Raw genomic sequence first — 24,379 nt, 5'->3', positions numbered from 1 at the left:
ATTACAGATGTGAGCCATCACACCCAGCCTAAAGTTGAATTTTAAATGTAATGGTTTTGATTTAGTTGGCCATTGTTGATACACCTTGTACTACTTGCATAAGTTTTTTTTTTTTACTTGCATAAGTTTTGATGGCCATAGTTATTATAAAAACAAGTAATTTAGATTTGAATAACAAATAGTATGTCTATATTCACACTTACTTTAAAACAATTATTTCTAGCTATTCTGTTAATGGAAATAGAATGTATTGAAATATCATACAAGAGTGATGACAAGAAGTAGATATTAAGGTTGAATAGCAAGAACCTTAGAGTTAGTTACTTCTACATAGGTTTTTCTCTTATACTATGAAGTTGGCCAAATGGACTGGTTTAGGTTAGTGATGTCTCAAATTCTACTATACAATGAATTACAGAATTTTGAATAGTTTAAGTTTCATATTTTTCTTTTTTTTTTTTTTTTTTGAGACAGTTTCTCACTCTCTTACCCAGGCTGGAATGCTGCAGTGGTTTAATCTTGGCTCACTGCAACCTCCACCTCCAAGGTTAAAGCGATTCTTATGCCTCAACCTCCCGAGTAGCTGGGATTACAGGCAAGTGCCACCAGGCCTGGCAAATTTTTGTATTTTTTTTTTTTGTAGAGATGGGGTTTCACCATGTTGCCCAGGCTAGTCTCAAACTCCTGACCCCAAGTGATCCACCTGCCTCAGCCTCACAAAGTGCTGGGCCACATTTATCTTCTTAAGTACCCATAGTGTGCACCTGGCCCACATTTATCTTAAGTACCCATAATCTAAGTCTGCTTTTCTCGAATTTGTAAGATTTTGTTTAAGAAAAGGTTTAAAGAAAGTTTGAAAATGATGCTATAACAACTGTTAAAAATAAATTGTTTATTGTATGTAAAATGCTTTTCGTAAGTCAGACACTATTTTTACTTCAGCTGGTTATGTGTGTATGTTTATGAGTCTGTGTTGGGAGCAGGTGTTCTTGATTGATGTCATCACATGATATTATATTACTTTTAGTCAAATAAATTTTTGGTGTGGGGAACTTATTTTTCAGGTTGAAGCACTCAATAAGTTAAAAACTTTAAATAGTTTAATCAAACTGAATGCAGTGAAGTTAAACAGAGCCAAAGGGAAGGAGGCCATGCATACTTGTTTAAAACAGAGTGCTTACCGGGAAGCCCTCTCTGACCTGCAGTCGCCCCTGAACCCATGTGTTATCCTCTCGGAACTCTAGTAAGTGACTGTACTTTGCCCAGTGAATCTCCTATGAATAACAAGCAGAAAGTCACTGCCTTAGGGGAGTAGTAGGGTCAGCTGTCAGCCTCAAGAAGTAGAATATAATTAAGGAAGGAAAATCTTAAAAGTTCTCTGAGGCTATGCTTATATTCAATAGGATGTATGCTTATCAGCTAAACTTACCTGTGGATTCAGTGAAACTTATTACAAATGAATTTATATTTCAATTATATGTAATTAAATTTATTTTCTATATTACTGATATGTAAGAGTTGACAATCCTAATAAGCAAAATGTTGCAAACTATAGTAAATTATTTACTGATTGATTTTCCTATTTTAAAATGAGATCTTGTCTTGAGTGAATTTGGCAACTTATTTCTCACTTTCTCATTCCTTACAAAAGTAATAATGGAAAATAATAATCTGTATTCAGTATACTATCAGTATTCAAATGAATCCCTTGTTAAGAAATCAAAAATGGTCTCAAAATAGTTCTAATTTTAATCCAATGATTTGTTCTAATTTGTTATTCACTAAATGTAATAATGTAAAGTTAAGCAAATAAAAGGAAACGAGAGGAGGAATGTTAAGTGGAGAAGGTGAGAAGGGAATCATGGGTTTTGAGTCCAGCCTATTTTGCGTTAGTATATGCCACCCAAGGCTGTCCTCATTGTTGCTTTTCTACCAAGTGGGACTCTTCTAAGTCTGACTCTTCTGCAGACCGGAAAGGAATAGATGAGGAGTTTTCCCAAGCCTAGTATATCTTGGTAAAATTATAATCTTCTGTATCATTACACTGAAGTTGACTCATTTTCCCCACTTCATTTCAGTGTTGAAAAGTGCAAATACATGGATTCCAAAATGAAGCCTTTGTGGCTGGTATACAATAACAAGGTATTTGGTGAGGATTCAGTTGGAGTGATTTTTAAAAATGGTGATGGTAAGTACTGAGATTTTTAACATCATCAAATATCTTAGAATTTTTCATTTGTTGCCATTTTGCTTTGTCTGAAAGGTGATGTGTAGTGTAAGTGTGTAACAGTTTGCAGTCAGGAAGGTAGCTATTAATGGTCATAAAGTCAAATTCAGCGTGTCCTAAATGCCTTTTTTTCCCTCTTATAAAATGATTTATACCATTCACTTAAATACACTGTCCTAATGAATCTTCTTTTGTTTCCCCCTACAAAATACAAAGTGCACCTACTCCTTTGATTAAAAAGCTTTTGAAATACAAGATATTATTTTTCCTTTTTTTTATTTTTTTGAGACAGGGTCTCACTGTCACCCAGGCTGGAGTGCAGTGGCACGATCTTGGCTCACTGCAACCTCCACCTCCCAGGCCCAAGTGATCATCCCACCTCAGCCCCCCAAGTAGCCGGGACTACAGGCACACGCCACACCTGGCTCACTTTTTGTGTTTTTTGTAAAGATGGGGTTTCACCATGTTGACCAGGCTGGTGTCGAACTCCTGAGCTCAAGTGATTCACCCACCCCAGCCTCTCAAAGTGCTGGGTTTACAGGCATGAGCCACCATGCCCAGACAAGGATATTTTCAGTAATATATTCATACGTCCTGTTTCAGTGACAGCAATATTGATTTTGCTGCCATTGTTTTGTATTTTAATGAAAGTACCTGACAGACCCAAAATTTGTAAAGGAAATGCCTCTGAAGTAATCACACCAGCCAATAGTCAGTGGTGACTTGTTAGTTATGTGACTACAAACAAGTCACAGAAAACTAATTGAGCTTCAGGTTTTTCACATCCATGAGGATTATAGCATCTGTATGTCAGGGTTATTAAAAGGAATTGAGATAACATAAGTAAATGTGCTTATCAGAATATGTGCTTACAACTTACAAAGAACTCATAGGGTTTTGCTTAACATTTAATGTCACTTGATCATACAAATGTCATTATGTGGATGTCACTAGTTTTATGTGCTCTATTCCCCGAAAATACCCTTAGACGTGATAATAAATTCAGCCATTACAGTTTTGTATGCAAAATGTGATGCAATTACTTATGTGATCTTAAGAACTCTCTGTGTAGTTGTAAAAGCGAGCAAGAAGGAAAAAATTAGCCATGTAATTAATGTAATACACATACAGTGTAATACCTACAGTATTACAGCATACAGTTAGTACAGTAACTTACACATGGTAAACAATTTTTAAAAATCTTTTAATTTAATGTCTAAAATAATGTCACAGGGACATGCTATCCAAAGAGTGTAATATTTGTTATAAAATTAGTGAAAATATTAGCACAGCATTTGTTAATGTTTTTAGTTAATTCTGAGTTATTCTTGAATTAATTAGTTACAGGGCATAAAAGGGAAAGCACTTGTAATGAAGCAGTTTGTTTTCCCTTAGATTTACGACAGGATATGTTGACACTCCAGATGTTGCGCTTGATGGATTTACTCTGGAAAGAAGCTGGTTTGGATCTTCGGTGAGATCTAGTCTTTTTTTTTTTTTTTTTTGGTCTAATGTTGTTGTCTTCCCACAGCAAAATATCTAGAATTTCTTGTTAATTCCTTCCCTCTTGTTCTTATTTTTAGTTGTTTTTCATAATAATATTTATATAGCACTTCACAATGTACTTTCAAATATGTTGTCTTGCCTAAACTTCTTCAGTTTAAAACTACACATGTGACTGAAATTCCAGAAAGAAGGAATAGGTTTGAATTTTAATAAGGCTTGGACAGACAGCAAGAATTACATTCCAGCCTATGGTTTTGAAAGATGTACTGTGGGTCATGGCAATGACAAAGCCAGAGAAAGTCCTGTGCCTTTTTATACTTAGTCCGGGGACATTCATTTCTCTACCTACCAAGGGAAAAGAGAGGAAGATGTTTAGGTGCATTCTCAGGTTTTTAGCTTGCCACCGTCAATAGGGGTAGATAGTGAGCAGAAGAAGTTTGTGGTGTGGTGACAGAAAAAAGGAAACATAAAATCAAGCCTCAGACTGGGAATTGTATTCACAATGAGCAGAACAGAGGGTAAATATTTAAAGAGCCCATAGAAATGAACATAAGGAAAAGATGTGAAAAGGCATTTTATAAAAGGTATAAAAATAAAGTAATAGGCATGGTGGTACATACCTGTAATCCCAGCACTTTGGGAGACCAAGGCGGGCAGATCACTGGGGTCAGGAGTTTGAGACCAGCCTGGCCAACATGGTGAAACCCTGTCTCTACAAAAATAATAATAATAATAATAAGCCACTATAGGCATGTGCCTATAGTCCCAGCTACTTGGGAGCTGAGGAGGGAGGATTTCTTGAGCCCAGGTGGTCAAGGCTGCAGTGAGCCAAGATCACGCCACTGCACTCCAGCTTGGGTGACAAAGTGAGAACCTATCTCAAAAAAGGAAAAAAAAAGAAGTCTTAACTTTTAAAATGGAATTATTTATGTACTTTCATAATATATCAAACTGTATATAAATTCTAAATATTTCATAATTTCTATTTTTATCTTATTGACTCCTGAACTATTTAAAATTACAGCTGGATACAGTGGCTCTTGCTTTTAATCCTAATATTTTGGAAGGCCAAGGTGGGAGGATCGCTTGAACCCGGGAGTTCAAGACTGCCCTGGGCAACAGAGCAAGACTCTATCTCAGTAAATAAATAGATAAATAAATAAAATTTAATTTCCAAAGGCATACTTTTTTGTTTATCTATGATTTCTAATTTTATTGTGTTGTTATTGTATCAAGTATATGTTCAGATCTATATTCTCATTAAAGTTCAGTTTGAATTTGTCACTTCATAGATGTGTTACAACCTCCTATTATAATTGACATTTGTCGTTGCCTGCCTGCAGTCTTGTCAGTTTTTATCTTGATCTTATATTGGTTTTTTCTTTTTTTGTTTGTTTGTTTTTTGAGTCAGAGTCTTACTCTGTCACCCAGGCTGGAGTGCAGTGACATGATCTCAGCTCACTGCAACTTCTGCCTCCTGGGTTCAAGCAATTCTCGTACCTCAGCCTCCCGAGTAGCTGGGATTACAGGCACGGGTCACCAGGCTTGGTTTATTTTTGTATTTTTAGTAGAGACGAGGTTTCACCATGTTGGCCAGGCTGGTCTCAAACTACTGGCCTCAAGCATTGATCTTGTATTTGTAAATCTGTGCAAGGTTTGGTTTCTTTTAGCCTCTGTGCCCTCCTTTATCATTAAGAAATATGCCTCTTAATCCCTAGTAATTTTGTTTTAGTCTGTTTTGTCCAAAATTGACATTTGTATACCAGCTTTATTTTGGTTAGTATTTACCTTTGTATCTTTTATTTTTAACTTTTATTTCATTTTATATTTATCTCCTGTAAATAGCATATAGTTGAATTTTTTTGTGAGGATGGATTTACTCCAATATGAAAGTATTTTATTAGGAAATTTTAATTGTTTATTGTGATTACTATATACTTATTTATTTCTACTATCTTATTGTATGTTTTATATTTACATCCTTGTTTTTGTCCTTTTTCTCATTTCCTTTTGTTGGATTGATAGAGTTTTAAAATTTTCATTTTCTCTTTCTATAAAATACTTTTAAAATTCTTACTTATTAAAAAAAATTTTTGTGGCTGGGCACGGTGGCTCAAGCCTGTAATCCCAGCACTTTGGGAGGCTGAGACGGGTGGATCACAAGGTCAGGAGATTGAGACCATCCTGGCTAACACGGTGAAACCCCGTCTCTACTAAAAAATACAAAAAACTAGCTGGGCGAGATGGCGGGCGCCTGTAGTCCCAGCTACTCGGGAGGCTGAGGCAGGAGAATGGCGTGAACCCGGGAGGTGGAGCTTGCAGTGAGCTGAGATCCGGCCACTGCACTCCAGCCTGGGCGACAGAGCGAGACTCTGTCTCAAAAAAAAAAAAAAATTTTTTTTGTTAGAGATGGAGTCTCACTCTTACCCAGGCTTGAGTGCACTGGCATAATCATAGCTCACTGCAGCCACAAACTCCTTAGTAACACAATCATAGCTCACTGCAGTTACAAACTCCTGGGTACCAGCAGTCCTCTCACCTCAGCCTCCTGAGTAACTAGGACTACAGGCACATGCCACCATGCCTGGTTCATTTAAAAATTTTTTTGAGAGTCAGTCTCACTATGTTGCTCTGTCTGGTCTCAAACTCCTGGCCTCAAGCGTTCCTCCCACCTCAGTCTCCCAAGTTTACAGGGATTACAGACATGTGCCACCATACCCAGCTCATATAGAATCTTTATATGCTATATTATTTATTTTAGGGAATATTCTTAAGTTTTTAGACTGCATATTTGATTTAACAAATTCTTTTTTTTTCTTTTTTTCTTTTTTCTTTTGAGACAGGAGTTTTCCTCTTGTTGCCCAGGCCAGAGTGCAATGGCATAATCTTGGCTCACTGCAACCTCCGCCTCCCGGGTTCAAGAGATTCTCCTGCTTCAGCCTCCCAAGTAGATGGGGTTATAGGCATGTGCCACCATGCCTGGCTAATTTTGTATTTTTAATAGAGACGGGGTTTCTCCATGTTGGTCAGGCTGGTCTTGAACTCCCGACCTCAGGTGATCCGCCCCCTTTGGCCTCCCAAAGTGTTGGGATTACAGGCGTGAGCCACCGCGCCCGGCCTGATTTAACAAATTCCAAAGTTAATCCATAACTTAGCCCTCTTCTTGATCGTTATAGGTACTTTAGGATAAATTCTACCACTTATATTTTAACTAATATTTAACAACTCCTTATATTAGTTATTTGTTATGGTGAATTTTTACTAGAATTTCTTATATACAATTTTAAAGATTTCTTTATTCACCATTGCTTTTTGTAACATACTCCCTCACTCTAGGTTTTGTCTAAAAACGAATTTATATTACCCTCAATCTTGAGTAAGGCTGGGCACGGTGGCTCACACCTGTAATCCCAGCACTTTGAGAGGCCAAGGCGGGTGGATCACCTGAGATCAGGAGTTCAAGACCAGACTGACCAACATGGCGAAACCCCGTCTCTACTAAAAACACAAAATTAGCAAGGCATGGTGGCATATCCCTGTAGTCCCAGCTACTTGGGAGGCTGAGGCAGGAGAATCTCTTGAACCCAGGAAGAGGGGGTTGCAGTGAGTGGAGATGGCGCCATTGCACTCCAGCCTGGGCAACAAGAGCGAAACTCCATCTGAAAAAAAAAAAAATCTTGAGTAATAGTTTAGCTGGGTATGGAGTTTTTGTTTATTATTATTGGGATACAGTATAATTGTCATATCACAATTCACTGGTTTAGAGTATACATTTCAGTGGTTATATGCATTTTCTGAGTTGTGCAACCATCACCACAATTAATTTTACAACATTTTTATCAACCCTCCAAAAACCCTGCGCTCCTTAGCTGTTACCCCCATCCCCCTCCCTGAAACCACTCCAACTCTAGGCAACCACTAATTAATTTTCTATAGATGTACCTTTTTTGGACATTTCATATAAATAGAAACACAATATGTAGGCCTTTGTCACTGGGCTTCTTTATTTAAGCATAATGGCTTCAAAGTGTATTCAAGTTTTAACAGTGACCAGTATTTCATTTCTTTGAATCATTGTCAAGCAATATTCTTTTGCAAGGATGTGCCACATATTCATACATCAGTTAATGAATATTTTGGTTGGTTTCACTATTTTGCTATTATGATAACTGCTATAAAACAATACATAGATAAATGTACACAATTAATGCTATAAACATTTGTGTACAACTTTTGAGTAAATCTGTGTTTTAAATTCTTTTGGTAAATACCTAGGATTAAAATTACTGGGACTGATGTTAACTTTATGTTCAACTTTTTGAGAAACTATCAAACTGTTTCCCACACACCTGCATCATTTTACATTCCAACCAGCAGTGTACAAACGTTCCAATTTCTCTTCATTCTCACCAACACTTGTTATTGTCCATCTTTTTTTTATTATTGCCACCCTAGTAGGTTTGAGGTGTTATCTCATTGTGGATTTAATTTGCATTTTTCCAATGACTAATGTTGTTGAGCAGCTTTTATGTGCTTGTTGGTTATTTGTATACTTTCTTTGATGAAATTTAGATCTATTTAGATCCTCTGCTCATTTGTAAATTGGGTTATTTGTCTTTTTATTGTTAAGGTATAAGAATACTTTATATATTTTGTATACTAGACCCTTCTTAGATAAATTATTTGCAAATATGTTTTTCTGGTTGGTTGTTCACTTTAATTTTTAAATAGTATGTGTGGTAGGAATCTAACTTTATTCTTTTCCATTTAGATATATAGTTGTCTCAGCACCATTTGTTGAAAAGATTATTCTTTCTTCATTGAATTATCTTGGCATCTATGTCAAAAATCAATTGATTATACATGTGAAGGTTTTTTCCTGAACTCTAAGTTCCATTTTATATGTCTGTCCCTATGTATAGTTTTGATTACTGTGACTTAATAATAAGTTTTGAAATCAGGAAGAATGAATCCTCCAACCTTTGTTCTTTCTCTCTTTTCATTTATCTGGGATTGTGTTAATTTTTCCTTTGTTTCTGAATAAGAATTTTGCTACTTGATAGGTTTTCCTTCAGCATGTCTAATACATCATCCCACTTTCTTCTGGCTTCCCTGGTTTCTAATGAGAAATCAGCTGTTAATCTCATTTAAGATCCTTGTAAGTGATGAGTCATATCTCTCTTGTTCCTCTCAAGATTCTCTTTATTTTTGGCTCTTGACAGTTCGATTATAATATGCCTACTTCTATTAGAGTTTATTCTACTTTGAATTAATTGAGCATCCTGGACATATATATTATTGTTTCTCATTGAATTTGGGGAGTTTCTGGCCATAATTTTTTCATATATTTTTTCTGCCTCTCTCTCTCATCTCCTTCTGAAACTGCCATTATGCATTTATTGCTATGCTTGATGGTGTTCTACAGGTCTCTAAGGCTCTGTTCTTTTTTCTTCATTATTTTTTCTTTTGTTTCTCTGATTATAGATAATTGACCTATCCTCAAGTTTGCCAATTTTTTATTATGCTGGAATCTGCTGTTGTGCCTTCCTGGTGAATTTTTAAATTTCACTTATTGCCCTTTTCAACTCTGGAATTTCTGTTTGATTCATTTAAATAATTTCTATCTATTGATAGTCTTCCTTTGTTGATACATCATTCTCAGTTTTTTCTGTTTTGTTTGTTTTGAGATAGAGTCTCGCTCTGTTGCCCAGGCTGGAGCATAGTGGCACGGTCTCGGCTCACTGCAACCTCCACCTCCCAGGTTCAAACGATTCTCCTTCTCAGCCTCCCGAGTAGCTGGGACAATGACAAGTGGCCACTATAACTCCTGGCTAATTTTTGTACTTTTAGTAGAGACAGGGTTTTATCATGTTGGCAAGGCTGGTCTCGAACTCCTGACCTCAAGTGATCCACCTGCCTCGGCCTCCCAAAGTGCTGGGATTACAGGTGTGAGCCACCGCGCCTAACCTTGTAGTTCTTTAGACATGGTTTCCTTTAGTTCTTTGAAGATGTTTAAAATAGGGGTTTTTAAATCTTTGTGTAATAAGTTCAAAATTTGAGTTTCCTGAAGGACAGTTTCATTGAATGCATTTTTCCTGTATATGTGCCATGCTTTCTTGTTTCTTTGTATGTCTCATACTTTTTGCCAAAAACTGTTCACTTTAAATAATTTTGCAACTCTGAAAATCAGATTCCTTCTCCCTTCAGGATTTGTTGTTGTGGCTGTTTGTTTATTTTAGTGACTTTTTTGAACTAATTACGTAAAGTTTGTATTTTTTGTCATGTGTGGTCACTGATGTCTTTGCTTAGTTTATTGGTCAGCTAATGGTTGACCTGATTTTCTTTTTTTTTTTGAGATGGAGTTTCACTCTTGTTGCCCAGGCTGGACTGCAATGGCACGATCTCGGCTCACCGCAACCTCTGCCTCCCAGGTTCAAGCAGTTCTCCTGCCTCAGCCTCTGTAGTAGCTGGGATTGTAGACATGTGCCACCACGCCTGGCTAATTTTTTTTTTTTTTTTTTTTTTTTTTTTTTTTTTTTTTAGTAGAGACAGGGTTTTTCCATGTTGGTCAGGCTGGTCTCGAACTCCGGACCTCAGGTGATCCACCCGCCTCAGCCTCCTAAAGTGCTGGGATTACAGGCGTGAGCCACCGCCCCGGCCTGACCTGATTTTCTTAAAGGCCTGGAATCCACTCCTCTTCCAGTCTGCTGAGGCACTTTATGTGCATGTTGGGTCATGCCTTCAATAGTCAGCCTGGTAGTTCAGAATTGTGCCTTAGCCCTAACTTTCTGCTTTCACAAGGCCCCCAAGTTAGCCATAGTTGAGAGCCAGGGCCTTGTAAGCTCTTTCCTCTGCATGTACACAGACCTGGGAATCCACAATAGTATCCATGCACATGGCCTTCTAGATTCCTACCAGTAATTTTGGAGCTTTTCAATGCACCATATGGACATCTGATTACCTATCTTTTCCTTTTAAGCTTTCAGTTAGCTTGTTGGTTCCCCCAGCTGTTATTTACCCCCAAGACAGCTTCAATGTTAAACAGATGCCTCTGAGTGTTTTTGAGAAACTCCCCAGGAAAAAGGCAGTTCATGCTAGGTGAGGTCTGAGTCAGGTCAAATAAACATAGTATTGTAAGTGGGATCTTCCTGGAAACTGCCAGAGAGGCCAAAGAAGGACAGTCTGTGGGAATTGGGCTTTGAAGGAGCTCCAGCTTCATTTTTCTTTCCCCTGGTGGCTGTCAGACTTGCATTCACCATGATTGTGGGCTGTTTGTTGTCAAGGCTACCACATAACTGGGAAGGGGGTTGGGACTAGGCCATGGTAAAACAAAAGAGATTCAAGGGTGTGTGTGTGTGTGTGTGTGTGTGTGTGTGTGTGTGTGTGTGTGTGTGTGTGTGTTTTAAATAAACACTCATTGGATTGCTGCAAGCCTTTGTTATATTTTCAGAACTCTAAAATAGTTGATTCTGACAATTTTTGTCCATATTCTTGTTGCTTTTATGGAAAAGTAGATATTCAGAGTTTGATATCATTTGGCTGTAGAAGTTTGAAATCCAAATTGACTGTTTTCCTCAGAAGCCTTGAGGATATTATTCATTTGTCTTCTCGTCTCTTTAGAAGTCTGTTCTCAGTCTAGTTATTGGTTCTTTGTAAGTAATGTCTTTTTTACACCTTAGTGCATCAAAAAGTTTCTCTTTGCCTTTAGTGTCTACAGGCACAATACACAATTGTGCGCGTGTATTGCTTTTCTTTTTTTCATCACCATTTTCATTGTGCCTTTTCAAAGAAGTCACATCTTTTAGTTTCTAAAAACTTTGAACATTTCCTTCAGTATTGCAGTTCTCCTACTCTCGTCTTTTTCTGCAGCTCTAGTAGATTTATGTTAAATTTTCCTATTCTCTCCTTTATGTCTCTTAACTTTCCATATTTTCTATCTTTTCATATCTTATTATAATAGTTTTACTCAAGTCTCTGTGTGCTCTGGCATTGACACCAGGCTGAGTCTTTCCATATCTTTATGTGACTTTCTTAGTAATTTCCTATTCTTTTCCAGTTAATTAATTATCTCTGCAACAGTGTTTACTCTCCTGTATTGTATTTTTTTTCTGCTTAGACTGTCTATTCTTTTACATCTCTTTCATTTTAAAGTCTCTCTCTCTCTTTTTTTTGGACGGAGTCTCGCTCTGTCGCCCAGACTGGAGTGCACTGGCGCAATCCTGGCTCACTGCAAACTCCGCCTCCTGGGTTCACGCCATTCTCTTGCCTCAGCCTCCCGAGTAGCTGGGACTACGGGCACCCACCTCTGTGCCCGGCTAATTTTTTGTATTTTTAGTAGAGATGGGGTTTCACCGTGGTCTCAATCTCCTGGTCTCGATCTCCTGACCTCGTGATCCACGTGCCTTGGCCTCCCAAAGTGCTGGGATTACAGGCATGAGCCACCATGCCCAGCCTTTTTTTTTTTTTTTTTTTTTTATTAAATGGAGTTTCGCTCTCTCGCCCAGGCTGGAGTTCAGTGGCACGATCTTGGCCAACTACAATCTCCACCTCCCGGGTTCAAGCGATTCTCCTGCCTTAGCCTCCCCATTAGCTGGGATTACAGGAACCCGCCACCATGCCCGGCTAATTTTTGTATTTTTAGTAGAGGCAGGGTTTCGCCATGTTGGCCAGGCTGGTCTCGAACTGTTGAACTCAGATGATCAACCTGGGTCCATCTCCCAGGTCAAAGTGCTGGGATTACAGGCGTGAGCCGCCACGCCCAGCCTAAAGTCTCTTTCATATTGCTCTTTTTTATTTCTTGGGATATTACTTTTTCATTTATCTGTGTAACTTTATTCATTTCCTGATATAGTTAATAATACTCAGTTTTGAATTCATTATTGATGGATATTATGTTTTCTGTAAAGGTCCTTTGCTTCCTGGGTTATGAATATATCTGTAAAAATGAGTTTGTATTTTGTTTGTGCTGTTGCCAAAGGCCGGTACACATGATCAACCAGTTTTTATGTTAACTCCCTACCTTCAGACCATCACACCTCATAGTTTATATTTAGATCTCACAAGAGAGTGTGGGAAGGCTTGAATTTTTGCACTTACATGAAACTTTTTTTCTTGCCCACCCAATTTCTGGGGGTAGATGGGAAACTTTATACCACATCATCTGATCAGTGAACAGATATTTCAAGTTCCAGTCCTCCCAGACCTCAGCTTTGTGTGGTGTGGGATATGATGAGGTTTCTCTTCAAATAATTTGATCAATCTTTTATTCTTTAATTCATATTACCCCCTGCTTTTTTTCTCCTTTTTCTCCCTTTTTTTCCTTTTTGCCTTTGTTAGATGCGCAGGCACGCCACAGTACCAAGCGTTATCAGTACCAGCTCACATTCCTTTCCTTATTTAGAAAGAGGACTAACTTTCTAGCTCATTACAGATACCCCTTCCCCTTCCTCTCCACTTTTTTTTTTACGTGCCCACCCTATCTAAAAATAATCAAATGTTTAGCCAACCGGGATTAGTTTAGGTTGTACAACCCGACCCCAGCCAATGGGGAAAGAGTACAGGGGCAGGACTTGCGTCAGGAATAAAGGCTCTAGTGCCCCTTTGTTCAGGTGTGCTCTCCTGGCAACTGGTGAAGAAGGCACCCCTCTGCGCAGTAGTAAATTTGCTTTCCTAAGAATCCTTTGTTCCCCAGCACTTTGGGAGGCCCAGGCAGGTGGATCACGAGGTCAGGAGATCGAGACCATCCTGGCGAACACAGTGAAACCCCGTCTCTACTAAAAATACAAAAAAATTAGCCAGGCGTAGGGGCGGGCGCCTGTAGTCCCAGCTTCTCGGGAGGCTGAGGCAGGAGAATGGCGTGAACCCGGGAGGCGGCGGAGCTTGCAGTGAGCAGAGATCGCGCCACTGCACTCCAGCCAGGGCGACAGAGCGAGACTCCGACTCAAAAAAAAAAAAAAAAAAGAATCCTTTGTTTAAGTGTTCAGTTTCCTTAGGATTTTGAGCCTTAGTCCAAACATTAGTTCGATGTCGGGTCCAGATCCTACCTCATGGGCCTAAGTCCATGACTGTTTTTGGTGGGCATTGAAATGTCAGCCAAGTCTAACTTCCTGAGCCACTGCTGTGAGTAATCTCTATTTTTGGAACCTAGAGGTCTTTTTTTCCTTCTTTTTTAGCCACACCCATTTATAAAACCTTCGGACTTATCATTTTTTTAATGTGATTTAGTATCTACCGCTACTTAGTCTACAGGGTTGCTAGAAATGGTTAGACTTGACATCGACTTTGTTCCTGCAAGATTATAGTATCTCCTGATTAATTTCTTAAGTTTCAGTTATAGTCTGTTCATTATGAAATATATATGTAGCCACCCTTTATTATTAACTGACCTAGGCATTGTATTAAGTTCTTCTCGTAAGTAATATCGTATAGGCTTACAACTCTATAGGGCTATGTTATTTCTTTTTAACACATTAAAAATTAAAGTGCTAGAGATTTTAAACAAAGGTTACAGAAATATTAAATGGCAGAGCTAAATTCAAATCCAGGACTGTCAGACTCTAAATTAATGTCTGTTTATTATTTTACCCATCTGGCTAAGTGAGAAAACAATTGTGGTAAGACATGTCTAGTACTAATCTTGGTTTATCAAAGTATAATGGTGCCTAAAATACCTAAATTTCCTTTTTTTTTTCTTAAAGAAATAATCTTTTATTTTTAGGTTTTTCAAGTTACACTTTCCAGTAGTGTAAAGGTAGAAAGAGCAATTTGATGTGAGTGTTGTTCCTTTAATGGGATTGTAGATGGGATTAGAATAAAGAAAAGAGATCATAATTCATCTAAAAAGGAAACCGTGGCTACCACAGGTGACAGATTTTTTCTTTTAAATTAGGAGGAATTTCTAATGCAGCTGTGTAAAAATAGAATTGGTAGCTTTGAATAGGTAGCAAGTTTTTCAACCACTCATAAGGTATACTGCATAGGTGAGGGGAATAGGTCACTAGAATAACCTGTCTGCTTGAGGACCATAAACCCAGTTGGACCTGGGCTACCTGTTTTTGTAAATGAAGTTTTACTGGCACACAGCCATTTAGTTACATATTATGGATGGCTGCTTTTGTGCTGCAGCTGCAGAGTTGAGTGTTTAGTCTGTAGTGCCTAAAATATTTATTGTCTGGCTCATTCCGGGAAGAGTTTACCAACTCCTTCTATATAAAGTAAATCCCCAGGAATATGTTTTTACTTGACTGATCCCACAAAAAAGGAGGGAAACTTCAAGCTGAAGTTTAGTAATTCACTTGTTCTTTCCAAGGTTGGCACAGAAGCTACACAGTGGTCTTCTTTGCTAATAGTAGATTCACACCATATGATGAGCCTCATTTAGTTATGAAAAGCTAAGCTAAAGACTATTTCCTGGCATTCTTAGTTCCATCAGCCTAATTGAAAACCCCAACCAAGTTATTCTTAGTTTGATTTTATTTATCTAAATGTAAAGCACATTTAGCATCAAATGAAGTTCATTGTGACCTCAGACAATAGGAGGCAGCCACATGTGGGAGTGCTGGAAATAAATCTAGTGTCTAGCTGATGGGAAACATTGTGTGAAGAAAAAGGAACTTGTCTGTCCAGAGGAATCTTTGTTGACTTTTTGTACTCTGACCCCATGTTTTTAAAAAATGAAGGACTTTAATTTTTTTTAAGTTCATTTCCAAACTGATACCTTTTTCTCACCAAACCTTTTTTACTGTTTCTATAAATATATGTGCTCCAATGTTTCTATTTTGTTTGTTTTTTCTTTTGGCCAGCTGTTTAGGTTAAAGTGGGTCACGTAGCACACACTCTTTTAAGGTCAATCCCAAATCTTGAGGTACCTTCTGTACATTACTATTTTAGTACTTGTAACAGTGCCATGTTTGCATGGTTTAAAATGCATATTGCTCATCTTCATTTTTCTGTGATGTTCCAAAATAATCTTTTGATATCTTTCATGTCAACTTAGATCATTTGTAAGACACTGATATGTTAGGACACCTTGACCTCCTTTGGCGAACAAGTAATAAGTAAATCTTATAGGCTGGGTACATGTAAACCTATCTGGCCTTGGGTAGATTTGCCAGTCCTCTGCATGCCCCCACTCCACCCCAACAAATACATGTGAAATCAGTTTTTTGACAGTTGCCTCCATTAAGACTTCATATCCGAATTACACTAATGGAGTTTACCTTTTACATCCTTTTTTTTTTGAGACAGGGTCTCACTGCATCACCCCAGCTGGAGTGCAGTGGCACAATCATGGTTCACAGCAGCCTCAACCCCTTGGGCTCAGGTCATCTTCCACCTCAGCCTCCTGAGTAGCTGCCATAGGCACCTGCCACTATGCCTGGCTAATTTTTGTACTTTTTGTGGAGACGAAGTTTCACCATGTTGTCCAGGCTGGTCTTGAACTCCTTGACTCAAGCAATCTGCCCACCTTGGCCTCCCAAAGTGTTAGGATTACAGGCATGAGCCACCACGCCTGGTCTACTTCCCTTTTAAGAGACCTATATAAAAGTTATTTAATGACAGTGGTGTCAGCAGTCTCAGAGGGTTGGAGGAAGAAGGTGGAAATAATGCAAGCATTAGGTAAAAAATTTAAACTTTTCTCCTTTGGAAGCCATGGGCTAAGGTACTACTCAGACTTTGGTCATTGTGTCGGAGTCAAAATCAGAGATAAGAAAGAAAAATACCACATATTCTCACTCATAAGTAGGAGCTAAATAATATATACACATAGAAGCGGGGTATGAGTTGATGGGCAATGGGGACTTAAAGGGTTGGCATGGGTGGTTGATGGTAGGTTGCTTGGTGGGTACAGTGTGTGTTGCTACAGTGAAGGCCCTGACTTCACCACAGTGCAATATATCACTGTAGCAAAATTGCACTTCTACCCCATGAATATATACAAGTTGTAAAAAACAAATTTTTAAAACCAGATAACTTGCTATATACCTGTTTAGAGTAAGGATATGGTGCTGCCATCCCCGTGTTGTAGAATTTATTTCATTTTTAAATGCTTGATTTAGTGTGAAAGGTAACAAATTGCTACTTGAGTCAGAAAGTCTGAGAAAGGAGGGTAAACATTACTGAAATTGTAGTCTTGGCCTTTATAAGAAGTGTAGAAGTTGAGTGCAAAGGGGACCTAGGTGAGATGATCAGGGCCCAAGAGTTTGTCCCCAGCTTGACTTCTGTCAAACTGTGTCTCTGAGAAGGATGTTTTTCCTTCTCATTGTGAACATTCTACCCTCAAGGCACTGAAAGCTTTTATCATTGCCTGCTTTTGAAAAGGAAGTTATTGGACTTCTGCCTACTTTGGCTGCAACTGGAGTGAGAGGAGATGCAGGAAAGTGAGAAAGTGCTCTTTAACCTGGCAGTGTTTGCTTTACATGTGTTATGTCATGATAAGAGTAAGGGGTGTCATTAAAAACATTAATGCTGCATTAGAAGAATGCTTCATTCTCTTATTTTGTATTTTGACAGTTCTGCTCCCAACCTCGTTTTGCTAGAACTAGAAAAGTGTTTTTATTATTATTTTTTTCTGAGATGGAGTTTTGCTCTTGTTGCCCAGGCTGGAGTACAATGATGCAGTCTTGGTTTGCTGCAACCTCTGCCTCCTGGGTTCAAGCAATTTTCCTGCCTCAGCCTCCCGAGTAGCTGGGATTACAGGCACCTGCCACCATACCTGGCTAATTTTTTGTATTTTTAGTAGAGACAGGGTTTTAGCATGTTGGCCAGGCTGGTCTCGAACCCCTGACCTCAGGTGATCCACCTGCCTCGGCCTCCCAAAGTGCTGAGATAACAGGTATGAGCCACTGTTCCTGGCTGAAAAGTGCTTTTAAAAAAGCATAAAATATTTTAATTTTTTTTAGAAGGAGTTTTAGAAACTTTAATTTTAGAAACTATCTGATTGTGATACATGCTAACACACTCATATACTCCCTCCTCCCCACAACACACACACAGCCTCTCTTTGTCGCTCATAAAGTCCTTCAGAGGCTTTCTCAGTGCTTTTAGGAGTATGACAGAAGGCCTTACATGGCCAACAGGGACCTGCATGGTCCTTTCAACACTTATTTTGTCTTCCTCATCTTTCTGTTGTGCTCCCCCTTGTGCTCTCCTCCAGCCCTGCTGTCATTCCTCCACATGGAAGTCTTTTTTTTTTCTTTCAAGACAGAGTCTTGCCCTGTCACCAGGCTGGAGTGCAGTGGCTCACTACAACCTCCACCTCCCGGGTTCAAGTGATTCTCCTGCCTCAGCCTCCCAAGTAGCTGGGACTACAGGCGCACACCACCACGTCCAGCTAATTTTTGTATTTTCAGTAGAGACAGGGTTTCACCATGTTGGCCAGCATGATCTCAATCTCTTGATCTCATGATCTGCCTGCCTCAGCCTCCCAAAGTGCTGGGATTACAGGCGTGAGCCACCGTACCCGGCCAGGAAGTCTTTTTTGACTCCTACCATATTCTCCTGGCACTTCTTCCTTATACAGAGGTCACACATGCACATTGTACATTTGCAGTTTATAAGCTCAGTGAGTGTAGGAACTGCTGCTCTTTGGTTTTCTTGTTTGTTTGTTGCTTATTTCTGTATCTCCAGAATCTAACACAATGCTTGGTTAGCTGTACCTAAGTATTTATTGAGTACATGAATTCCATCCATTGTATTTTTTGTAGCTACCTGATCTTTGTTTGAACCTTTCAAGATATCTCATTCCATTTTAGTGTTCTTATTATAATAGAAATTAGAGAAAATATTTGCAACCAAAATGAGAAAAAGGTAATATTAATATACAAAGAGCTCAAATAAGTTACTGAAGAAAATGTCTAAAGCCCTAATAAATAGACAAAGAATGTAAATAGCTAAGTCACAAAAGAAATCTTAGAATGCTTAAAAGATCCAGGCGGAATGGCTCATGGCTGTAATCCCAACACTTTAGGAGGCCGAGGCAGTAGGATCACTTGAAGCCAGGAGTTACAAGCCTTGGCGACAAAGCAAGACCCCATCTCTACAAAAACCAAAAAAAACCAGCCAGGCATAGTGGCACTCACCTGTAGTCCCAGCTACTCTGGAGCCAAAGAGGGGAGGATTGCCTTGAGCCCTTGGGTCTGATGCTATGGTGAGCTATGATCGTGTCACTGCACTCAGCCTGGGCAACAGAGAGACACACTGACTCTTAAAAAAAAGAAAAAAAAATGGCCAAAAGAGATCTGAGAATAATTATCTTTACTAGGCGTCAAATAAGTGCAAATCAAAGCAAACTGCCACCTATTAGTTGAGCAAAAAATTTAATTGATAATCTATTTTTCAGAATGTATTGGTCTAGTTAGAATATCAATTCTCATCTTTCTGACAGACGACTAGTCCTTTGTAAATATCCAGTCACCTCTTTTCAGTTAAAGTTGCTGTCTCCAAGGAGTTTGCAGTCCAGTTGGGGAGGTAAAATCTCAACTCAAGAAATGAGAAGTCAGCATGAAGACCCACTGATGTCGTATTGCTTTTGCTGCTCTGGTTTAACTCTTTGCTCAGTCACTGTGAACTGTAAAACATGTAGCAGTTCTTCATCTAAATCAGCCTCCCTATCTATTTTCACTCACAAGAAGCAGCCTGTTACATAATCAGTGACTGTCTTTGTAAAGACATTTTTACATCTTTTTAATCTAAAACCCATCTAAGGCCCAACTTTAAGTCTTAGATCTTCCACTTAGTTAAATGTGTGACTTTTGGGAAATTGCTTACATTACTCATTTGTAAAATTGGTAACTTACCTTATAGGGATTGTATTATTCAATTTGTTTATTCATTTTAATATATTCATTGAGCACCTACTATGTGCTAGGCCTATTCCCAGGCACTGAGGATACAACAGTGAAGATCCATACTTGGGCAGGTGTGGTAGCTCATGCCTATAATCCCAGCACTTTGGGAGGCTGGGGTGAGAGGATCACTTGAGTCCAGGAGTTCAAGAGCAGCCTGGGCAACATGGCCAAACCCTGTCTCAACAAAAGTTTCTAAAAATTAGCCCAGCATGGTGGCGCATGCCTGTAGTCCCAGCTACTCAGGAGGCTGAGGTGAGAGGATGGCTGGAGGCCATTGAGTTGAAGCTGTAATGAACTGAGATCATGCCACCACACTCCAGCTGAGTGACAGAGCGAGACCCTGTCTCAAAACAAAAACAAAAAAAAGATTGTAGGTTTGAACAACCAGAAGGATGGAGTTTCCCTTAACCAACATAATATGTAAACTGTTTAGTCTGGCACATGGCACTTACTGGGTATTCCATAAAGAGTAGTTTATTTCCCTGAAATTTAGAGTAAGAGTGAAAGACTTTGATCCATGTACTTCTGTCCACCTACACAAGCAAATAGAATGTTTCACCAGAATAACTAGATAAAAAATTGTATATGTAATTGGCACATTGGAATCCTTGTAAATTACTCCTGTTGGCCAAGAGATTTCTTTGGTAGAACTTGTGTTTTTCCATATGACAATAACATAGTAATGGCAAGTATATCAATAATAATAAAACTTTTTTTAAAAAAGGGAAAATCTTACCAAATTAATGTTTCATTTTAAGGAAAATATGACTCTTTATGCCCATTTTTTTCCTTCCAGGATGTTGCCTTATGGCTGTTTAGCAACAGGAGATCGCTCTGGCCTCATTGAAGTTGTGAGCACCTCTGAAACAATTGCTGACATTCAGCTGAACAGTAGCAATGTGGCTGCTGCAGCAGCCTTCAACAAAGATGCCCTTCTGAACTGGCTTAAAGAATACAATTCTGGGTTAGTTTATTCTGTTTGATTATAATTTTTCTGTACAAACAACCAAACAAATACTATATGCTCCCAATAGAAGTCATCAGTGTGTTAGAGGAAATATTAGTGTTTTTTGTCTATTTCTTCAATTTCATGTTAGAACAAAATGACACATAACCCTTCCTAAAGTCTTGTAGTTGGTGAATGTTGAATTCTACTTTATCTAGATCAAATTTTGGAGCTCTGCTGTAAAGTTACAATCTATGAATTTAAGTATTTAAAGATAACATATTAAAGCCTTTGTTCAAGTGCATCAGCTTCTCTAATTATGTGAATATATGAACCTAAGTGAGTTTTTAATGAGTTTGTAGATTGTGATTTCTCTAAACTAAAAAATGCAATGCTTGGAATTATGGCTATGGTGTTAGAAAAGCACTAATGTATAGGAAATAAAAAAATTTCACAGTGAGGGGGAAATGGTCTGCAAGTGTTTTTGGCTAAAGACTTCAGAGTTAGACACATTTTATCGAGGACTTTTTTAATATGAAAATCAGTTTCTAAATTTTGATCTTAAGGCCTTGTCTCCAGGGAATCTCTATTACTTACTTCCAATTGAAGTCAGTGACTTAAATGGTTGAAACTGCAGTGCTTAAGTCTTAAACATGAAATTGTAGTCAGTCTTTGGTCAAAACTAACAAAAATGTTCCCAACCCCCAGCATGATCTAGCAAAGCCATAGTCTTTTCTAACTACTCTACACGAGCCCACTCACAGCCCCACCGAAACACAGCTCCCAGGACATTTGAATGTCTGAGGCCCAGTTATTTAATGTCTTTGAAGGCAGCTCTCTCAGCCCAGCCCCTGTGATGACCACCCACACTCCCCTTGGCTGATCCACATGTTCCCTCATATGGTTTTGGCAGCTCTGTGTTCTCCTCACAATTAAAAAGGAAACAGAGGTATGGTTTGGGTCTCACTCTACATGCTTGGAGGCTGAAAACCGTTTTTGCTTCTATTCTTTTCTCTTGTTCAGGGATGACCTGGACCGAGCCATTGAGGAATTTACACTGTCCTGTGCTGGCTACTGTGTAGCTTCTTATGTCCTTGGGATTGGTGACAGACATAGTGACAACATCATGGTCAAAAAAACTGGCCAGGTGAGCTGCTCCTCAGGATTTGCCAAGGGCCTTAGTAATGCCATTACTTACGTATAGCATAATCTCCTGTGTAACTCAGCCAGATTCTTTAGTGATTCTCAGTGTCATGTCTTTGTCTTTACTTCCATTTCTCACCGCCTCTCGTTTCATATACAGTCTATTACGTGTATTAATTTGTTTGCTTGCTTGAAGTTAGATGGTAAGCATTTATTTGTTTAAAAAATTATTGAAGGCTGGGCGTGGTGGCTCACGCCTGTAATCCCAGTACTTTGGGAGGCCAAGCAGGCCAGATCACCTGAGGTCAGGAGTTTGAGACCAGCTTGGCCAACATGGTGAAATCCCGTCTCTACTAAAAATACAAACATTCGCCAGGCATGGTGGCAGGCGACTGTAATCCCAGCTACTTGGGAGGCCGAGGCGGGAGAATCACTTGAACCCAGGAGGCGGAGGTTGCAGTGAGCCAAGATCGCCCCACTGCACTACATTCTGGGCGACAAGAGTGAAACTCCATCTAAAAAAAAAATTATTGAAAAAATTTTTGTAGTTAAAGTGGCCTTTTCTTTCAATATAAGAAATTGTATTTGGGATACATTTGTACCTAACAGAAGGAGCAGATAAGGTACTGGATGTATTAAATTTAAAGATAACCAATACTTTAAAAAAAAAGTTGGGATGAACCCCACTTGAGTTATTTTCTCTTTTAGAACATCATACCTAATCATATATGGGAGAAGGGAGAACAGTCATGTGAGTAATAGCATTCTGGGGTACCTAGGGAATCTAGGCCGTGTTATTTATAAAGTGCTTAAGTTTTCAAATGAAAATTTCATTTTTCAGAGTGACATGTTTGCAAACATTTTTTGTATTAAGCAAAGACAGATGAGATATCTTAGATAATTTTTCAGTTTAGCCACCCTAGGAATTCCCACACTCGCGGCATACTAGAATGAAAGTCTCTCTGGGTCACTGTGTGAACTTTGGTTCCATGAGGGACCCAGAGTTTTGTATCTCCTGGGAAATCTGGATTAGTTCTGGCTTGGGCTTTGAGAGTTGATGTGGAATGAATTTGTAAGGCACTATAATACATGAATGCACTATGTAGGATTGAGGAATCTTGTGTCCATACTTAAAAGGATTCCCTGGGACTTCTGGCCAATCACATTGAATACTTAGATTTATCTCCATTTTCTTCAGATACACCTCTAAAACAATAATAAGGAATTAAGAAATATGTAAACTCAAGAAGTCAAAGATGATAGGAAAATAGGCCACAGTGGGTGCAACATATTACCAGACTTGAGGGTGATAGAAAGTGAGATAGAGAAGCGGCAGTGACTTAATAGAAAGTCAGTACTTGTGAAGGGGTATGCAAGTCTCATAAAAGCTCTGGAATCAGAGGCACCATGTATCCCTGTTCAAGGAGGGATATAGAAAGAGGCTGAAACAGAACTAGTTGGCAGTTTATATATGGAACAGTTAAGCACTCAAGTCCCCTTCCCTATACCAAGAAGGAGATAGATTTATTCTCTGAACAAACTGGTTCTGACTCAAGCACACTTATTTCCACAGAGGCTACAGGAAAGGGTCCCATATTAAAAATGGAGATGAGCGAAAGGCAGCATAGTAAATGGTACAATCTGCAGCCACTTCCACTTGCTTTATTCTAAGAACACTGGCAGCCAGATGTATAGTTGACCCTCAGTGAGAGACTAGATGATTCTATTCTAGAAATCTGATTGGTTCCATTGAAAAGTCCTACAGATCCGACAGTTGAGATTTCTCCCTAGTTTCTCTACAGGGAATTCCACCAATCAACAAGCAAGCCTACCACGTACATAGAATTTTCATTCAGCTTTTTAGTGATTCATTGTTAAATATGAATGGTTAAGGATTAATATACTTTTAAAAAATGACAATAATGTTTGTTTATCATGTACAACATATTGTTTTGAAATATCTCTTCATTGTGGACTTGATAAATTGAGCTGACCTGTGTATTACCTCACATACTTATCTTTTTTGTGATGATAACATTTAAAACCTAGTCTTTCAGCAGTTTTCAGGAATGCAATATATTGTTGTTAACTATAGTTGCCATATTGTAAGACAGATCTGCTGAACTTATTCCTCCTATCTAAGTGAAATTTTGTATTATTTGACCAATATCTCCCCGGCCCCTGCAGCCACCATTCTACTCTCTACTGGATTAACAGACATTTAAGGGAAGCCTCTACCATGAAAGATAGAAACCAAACAAGCAAAATAGGGAAGAAAAGAAAAGAACTCTGGGAAAACAGGGTAACTGCAGTAAACAGAGGGTGATTTTAAAAATCAAAGCAAAAAAATACGTTGTATCTTTAAAGTAATAATAGGATTCTGTCTTTTATAGTCAGAACATAGAGGTCTTGAAACTTAGAAATAGGAACAAACAAAAAGTTAAAATAGTAATAGTGTAAATATTTTGTAGCAGGCATAGTTGTAAGTGCTTTATATATAATCTAATGCCTTCAGGCCTGATGACAGCCTTATAGAGTGGTGGTATTAGCCCCATTTTACAAGTGAGGATATTAAAGCAACAGAGAATAGACGTGTCAGGATTTTAACCCTGGCAGTTTGGCTCATATTCTTTTTTTTAATCCGCCATGCCTTAATGTCTCCAAAAAAATATGATAAATAGAGAAAAGATCCAGAAACAATAGAGACTC

The 24,379-nt window shown here is 38.6% G+C and overlaps 1 protein-coding gene across 6 annotated transcripts in view; it reads left to right on the top strand.

The window, feature by feature from the left end:
* Positions 1 to 24,379, top strand: part of PIK3CB (phosphatidylinositol-4,5-bisphosphate 3-kinase catalytic subunit beta) — a 187,272-nt gene that overhangs the window by 156,869 nt on the left and 6,024 nt on the right. For all 6 annotated transcript variants that reach the window (XM_077991523.1, XM_077991521.1, XM_028843742.2 and 3 more), the window contains 5 exons: positions 1,065 to 1,243; positions 2,079 to 2,188; positions 3,623 to 3,701; positions 20,378 to 20,545; positions 21,551 to 21,674. In XM_077991523.1, coding sequence (XP_077847649.1) covers positions 1,065 to 1,243; positions 2,079 to 2,188; positions 3,623 to 3,701; positions 20,378 to 20,545; positions 21,551 to 21,674 — 660 coding nt within the window. The remainder of the gene's footprint in view (positions 1 to 1,064; positions 1,244 to 2,078; positions 2,189 to 3,622; positions 3,702 to 20,377; positions 20,546 to 21,550; positions 21,675 to 24,379) is intronic.

The sequence above is a fragment of the Macaca mulatta genome, chromosome 2 (assembly GCF_049350105.2).
Source record: "Macaca mulatta isolate MMU2019108-1 chromosome 2, T2T-MMU8v2.0, whole genome shotgun sequence".
NCBI lineage: Eukaryota > Metazoa > Chordata > Mammalia > Primates > Cercopithecidae > Macaca > Macaca mulatta.
This window is presented reverse-complemented; position numbering and strand designations above follow the sequence as displayed.